Here is a 6,000-nt window from a genome sequence, read left to right on the forward strand (position 1 = left end):
GATCATGAATGTATTATTTAAAAAAAAAAAAACATGTGTGATGACAAAACAAAACACCTGCAGTTCAACCCATTTTACTTCCTGTACCAAGTTATCGTGCAACAGGTGATATTTCACGCGATTGGTCCGTGAACTCTGGAGACTAATGTGACCTCCAAAAACCTCTGCACTGGAATGTCAAATGACCACTGCAGATGTTTTGCTCACACAGGCTTTCTTTGTGACTCTGCATGTGTGCGAGTGTGTGTGTGTGTGTGTGTGTGTGTGTGTGTGTGTGTGTGTGTGCGTGTGCATATGCGTGGGTGCGTGGGCTTGTCCGTGTGCATCATAATTGTTTTTGAGCACCGGCGACAGCTCGTTCAGTTGTAATGTTGTGTTTGTTTCTCTGTAGAGGTTTTATGTCGCCACGTCTCGGCAGCTCAAGCGCCTGGAGTCAGTCAGCCGCTCGCCCATTTACTCCCATTTCTCCGAGACCGTCACCGGCAGCAGTGTAATCCGAGCCTACGGCAGACACTCTGCCTTTGTTGTGATGAGCGATATGAAGGTGGACGAGAACCAAAAGAGTTACTACCCGGGTATAGTGTCCAACAGGTGAGCGAGTGTCCCGTTTACTGCAGCTGTTTTCCAGTGCGTGTCGTCTTCTGTTTTAACCTTGAATGAGGCTGTTTATATATTCCAGATATTCACAGAAATATTCGACCCCTGTATAAAAAGCACAACTTTTCATTTCCACTTGCATGTTTGTGAGGATTAAAAAAACATGAAGCTTTTATAAAAACCCACAGCAGCGTTGGTATTTTCACCTTTGCTCCGATGACTTGCAGTCCCCCTTTTTTGAATTTTAAATCTTCCTCAAGAAAACTTCAAATAAGCCACATAAGCGTTTGAATTTACAGAGTGTCATTTAGATATGACAGCTGTTTGATTGAGTATGTTTATCAACCAACTGATGGATTTCCCATGAGGGTGAGAGAGTCCAGCTTTCTCTGGCGGAGTTCCCACACATGCTGGCGTTCAGCGGCCTCCTGCAGGCTCGCTAATCACTTATCCAACACACGCGCTAAGTAAACAAGCCCACTCCATCACATCCATCCTGTGGGGGAAGTGAAAAGGGCTGACTTGCCTGTTTTCAATATCGGAACAAAACTAAAGCTGCAGCCCTCGCCGAAGTAAACCGGGCAGCGGAGACAAAAATGTAAATGTTTCAACACTGGAACACAGCTGCTGCCAGATGTTTCACGAAGTCCAAAATACAGCAGAGTTTCAAGCACTCGCTGCAGTGGGATACGTTCACTCGGCTACATTGTAGCTACACGTTCAGTAGCTACAATGTTCTCTTACCATACACTACACTGCTGTGACCTATGACCTGTAACCCTGCTGCAACGCTCTCACACAGGTGGCTCGGAGTGCGCATCGAGTTCATCGGGAACTGCATCGTGTTGTTTGCTGCCCTGTTTGCCGTGACTGGAAAAGATAATCTGAACCCGGGCCTCGTGGGTCTGTCGGTGTCCTACGCCCTGCAGGTACGAGGCGACTCTCTACAGGTCTATGATTCATGTGGAGTACATACGTTATGTCAAAAGCAGCAGTTGAGGTTAGCAATGTTTAAAAGTCCGAGGATACATAGGTAAGTTAGGTCAAAGTATGGTGTCTATCTCACCAGACCTTTATCATAAAATGTGTCGCATTAATTCAGGTCTTTCTACAAGTTGACGTTACAAATAACTTTCAATATTTTTTCAGTTGAAGTTGAACTAATCATGTTTTTTTTTGGGAAATGAGTGATGGGTTGCTCGTTATGACCGACTATCAGACTTTTTAACCCATTGAGCAGGTCATCTCAGTTAGGAGACTTTTAGCTTTCATCTATCTTTAACTATTTCAACCATCTATCCACCAGTTGTTGCTTTTTACCCGACTGTCAGCTAATAATCTTTTATGGATAGCGAATTATTTCTACCATTTATACATTACTGTATAACTGTGTAGATCTCTGCTCTGCTTCATAACATTTTCATACGCTCTCAATTGTTCAGGTGTTGGAGCTGATTCAATATATGTATATATTTTTTATTGAATTTATATTGTTATGCATCTGCGTCGGCAACAGCCATGGTCTGAGGCGTTATTATTATGGGTTGTCTGAGCGTACGTCCCATTCTCGTGAATGTGATATCTCTGGGATGTGACCTGGAGGCGGTAAGTCTCAAATTAGTTTAGCTGCTCCACAATCTTTCCAGGTACCCACGGTGAACATCAGAAGTACCTACCAAGTCTCACTGAAACACTTTATACGGAATTTAAAAAAACACTTGCACGTTTTGTTTTATAGGTGACCATGTCGCTGAATTGGATGGTGCGAATGACTTCAGATCTGGAGAGCAACATAGTAGCAGTGGAGAGAGTGAAGGAGTACTCTGAGACCAAGACAGAGGTATGTGTGCGTGTGTGCGTGCGTGCGTGTGTGTGTGTGTGTGTGTGTGTGTGTGTGTGTGTGTGTGTGTGTGTGTGCTGCAGTTAAAAAGCATGCATTTACCCGCATTCCAAAAAACTATCTTGCTGCCAAGTCAAGTTCTCAAACAACACAGGACCTATAAACTCTAACTAGATCCAGACATGTCAGGTTACCTGGTGCCAACAAGGGCCCCTCTGTTGCTACTCTTTCAGCAGCCATCACAGTAGGTGTCCCTTCTAGAGCTGCTGTAGTTGTTAATGAACACTTTTGTTTGGAGCATCCAGTGTGTCTCAGAGGTGGAATAAATGTTTGGCAGCCCTCAGTGACTCTGAGTTTTTTGTTGTTGTGATAAACAAATCCCAAACAGGCTGATTAGTTGTTCAGAAAGTTTTCCTCGTCAGAAATGCTGCTTTTGTGTTCACAGGCCCCCTGGGAGGTGGAGGACAAGAAGCCCCCACCCGAGTGGCCCACGGAGGGGAACGTGGAGTTCCACGACTACAGTGTTCGGTACCGAGAGGGGCTGGATCTGGTCCTAAAGAACCTCACGCTGAGCGTCAAAGGAGGAGAGAAGGTTGGGGGGGCTGTGGCGAGGCAATCAATATGCAAACACAATGTGGGTCAGCGGGTTTCACTAATCCCTGCTGTGTGTTTGTTTCCATACAGATTGGTATCGTGGGTCGCACAGGGGCCGGCAAGTCCTCCATGACGCTCTGCCTCTTCCGGTTGCTGGAAGCTGCAGCCGGAGAGATCACCATCGACGGGGTGAAGATATCCGAGTTAGGGCTGCACGACCTGAGGTCCAGACTCACCATCATTCCACAGGTACACAACACACGGACGAGAGGAAAATACTTTAGCTTGACACATTTGTTGTGGACTGGTTGTTAGATAAATACAGTAATTCACCGTGAGCTCTGGGAACTTAAGATGAGCATTTAAAACTATTTTCAGACGTATAATGTAGTGTTAATGCTTTTGTTTAAAAGCTACTGAAAAGCCACCAAAATCACAAAGGAAATTGCAGAATGTCTCTTGCTGGATTTGCGACTGTGTCGTCTGTTTTGATTCCACGCCTGCATCGTGTTCTTCTCTGCCACAGGAGCCCGTGCTCTTCTCAGGCTCACTGAAGATGAACCTGGACCCCTTCGAGAAGTACAGTGATGAAGAAGTGTGGAGAGCTCTGCAACAGTCCCACCTCCACAAGTTTGTCAGCAACCAGCCGGCAAAACTTGACCTGGAGTGCTCCGAGGGAGGAGAGAACCTCAGGTTGGCTCAGAGGGCAAGAGATGCAGTAAACCAGCGTTTGAATGATTAGTTTTAGTTAGTAGGCTAACCGGAGGCTCTCTGTTGCGCTCTGTTGAGTTTCATGTGTCGTTGTGTCTACAGTGTGGGCCAGAGGCAGCTGGTGTGTTTGGCTCGAGCTCTCCTGAGGAAGACGAGGATCCTCATCCTGGATGAAGCTACGGCTGCGGTAGACCTGGAGACGGATGATCTCATCCAGTCTACCATTCGGACTCAGTTTGAAGACTGCACCGTCTTTACCATCGCTCACCGACTCAACACAATAATGGATTACACAAGGTCCAATATACATGAATACTTGCTTTGAAGGACAAATGCACCTTTAAAAACCAGCACTGATCTAGGGTCAACCCTAACTAATAAAACAAAGGTCACCACCATCAACAAAGATCCGATAAAGATCAGCTGTAAAGCCTGTGAACACGGATATGTTGGATTGTTTGAAGTGGGGCTTGTATGAGGTTCTTGTTTTGTTTGGAGGTGCAGACAGGAGCAAAGCAATGTACTGCTGTGCAGCAAAATGTATTTTAGACCCTTAAAATATCCGTATGTAAATGCGTGCGCCATTTTATGAATGTTTTCACCTCGTTACCTTGCGGTCGGACAGCCGACGGAGGAGCTGAAGCCGTTATGGATGCTCAGAGCCACGGGACATTTTGCCTTGTCGAACACGGGAGTTTCTGGTCTATCGCTGCCTCGATGGGTTAGGTAGTTAAAATAAATCTGATGGCAAAGTGACAATATATTCTAAATATAGCATGCATTGATGTTTTTTTTGGCTAAAACAAATGTATCTGCTGCCCTCCGTCTGCTTTGCTCTTGTCAGTTTCTCCAAACCGGCAACCAGACTGTCGTCTACTGTAGGCCACAAATAAACAAATGAATAAGAAGGTGGAATTGACCTGTAAATATAGATGTAGATGCATTTATCTGAAAACTTACTCTCTCCTCTCTCCTTGCAGAGTGCTGGTGTTGGACAAGGGACAGATAGCAGAGTTCGACACTCCAACAAACCTCCTGTCCCAGAGAGGTGTCTTCTACGGCATGGCTAAAGACGCAGGGCTGACACAGTAGAACCGCCTTTCTTCCCCCAATGTTACAAACCAGGGCTCAGTCGGACTCTGCATTCCAACCTGGACGTGGAACTGAAGAGTACCTTTATATTTTCATGACACTCGCTGAAGGTTTTGAATTAAGCCTGAACTCCTTTGCAGACTTGGATGGATTAGCAGTTGCACACAGGTGTGGTGTTTGTCTGAACCCGCATCGGGACATTTACGTGCTCTTCTGTGATTGTCTGAACTTTCCGGCACTGCCTGTATTGTCTTGGGTGGTAAACGTGGTCTCGTTTGGCATCTAAATAGGAAAAAAACAAGCCATATGTGCAAATACTAGTTGATCCAAGTCTGCCCTTTAGTGCCTTCTGCCAGTGGGATGAAGAAAGCATGTGAATGTATCATCTTCTATCCGGCTGTCTGCTGCAAAACAACGAGAGAGAAGAAAAAAAGGAGGAACTTTTTTATTTAATTTTTTTCTACAAAGAAAAATACTGTGCCACTGTACTTTCCTGATAAAAAAAAAATCTATACACTTTTGTGATAAACCCACTTATTTTTGTACTGTACCGTTATTTAAGCTACTTTTAAAATAATTGTTTCATCTAGGGAAGTTTGCTCAATTAAATATGTGATTCTTTTGTGAACCAAATCTATTAAAACTTGAATTCTGTACCACCAACATATGAATTGTGAAAATGCCTTTATTAAAAAAAAAAAAAAGAAGGAAAGAACAATGTTTGTGCTGGTTTTTTATGATATTTCAATTTAAGGTAATCAAATCTAATCTAGGGGTCCATGATCAGATTTAAAGAACAGAATTCATTAGGACTGAAAATGTTCCCAATTTTGAATGAGTATATTATATAAGTGGGATGAAATTCACTTAATTGACAGTTTATTATCTAGAAAATGCTGCTTCATTTGAATGCACTGGTAGCTAAAATCATTATTGATTTACATAAATGGGTGAACAAAAATATTAGGAACACCTCTTGGTGTATATAATAACTGAGAATGTAACTATTCCAGTCATCCACTAGAGTGTGCTCACAGCCAATCGGGGATCCACCAGAAGTCTCCAGTCCCCTCACTGGGTGGTTGTCTCAGTGTCTCTAGCACGTGCTGGTTTACCTGAAGGTGTTAGCAGGTTTTTACCCATAATCCCATGCAGTACAGCACCGT

At 44.1% G+C, this 6,000-nt stretch overlaps 1 protein-coding gene across 3 annotated transcripts in view; it reads left to right on the forward strand.

The window, feature by feature from the left end:
- The window catches only part of abcc3 (ATP-binding cassette, sub-family C (CFTR/MRP), member 3), a 43,663-nt gene extending 38,136 nt beyond the window's left edge, over positions 1 to 5,527 (forward strand). The window contains exons 24-31 of one of the 3 annotated variants that reach the window (XM_034559511.1): positions 392 to 591; positions 1,400 to 1,526; positions 2,336 to 2,437; positions 2,883 to 3,029; positions 3,122 to 3,280; positions 3,558 to 3,724; positions 3,845 to 4,039; positions 4,723 to 5,527. In XM_034559511.1, the coding sequence (XP_034415402.1) occupies positions 392 to 591; positions 1,400 to 1,526; positions 2,336 to 2,437; positions 2,883 to 3,029; positions 3,122 to 3,280; positions 3,558 to 3,724; positions 3,845 to 4,039; positions 4,723 to 4,834 (1,209 nt within the window). In that variant the 3' untranslated portion in view covers positions 4,835 to 5,527. Of the gene's footprint in view, positions 1 to 391; positions 592 to 1,399; positions 1,527 to 2,335; positions 2,438 to 2,882; positions 3,030 to 3,121; positions 3,281 to 3,557; positions 3,725 to 3,844; positions 4,040 to 4,722 lie in introns of those variants that run through there. The other 2 variants (XM_034559513.1, XM_034559514.1) reach the window with 2 other exon arrangements.
- Positions 5,528 to 6,000: the final 473 nt, after the last annotated feature.

Source organism: Cyclopterus lumpus, chromosome 19, assembly GCF_009769545.1.
Source record: "Cyclopterus lumpus isolate fCycLum1 chromosome 19, fCycLum1.pri, whole genome shotgun sequence".
NCBI classification, from domain to species: domain Eukaryota; kingdom Metazoa; phylum Chordata; class Actinopteri; order Perciformes; family Cyclopteridae; genus Cyclopterus; species Cyclopterus lumpus.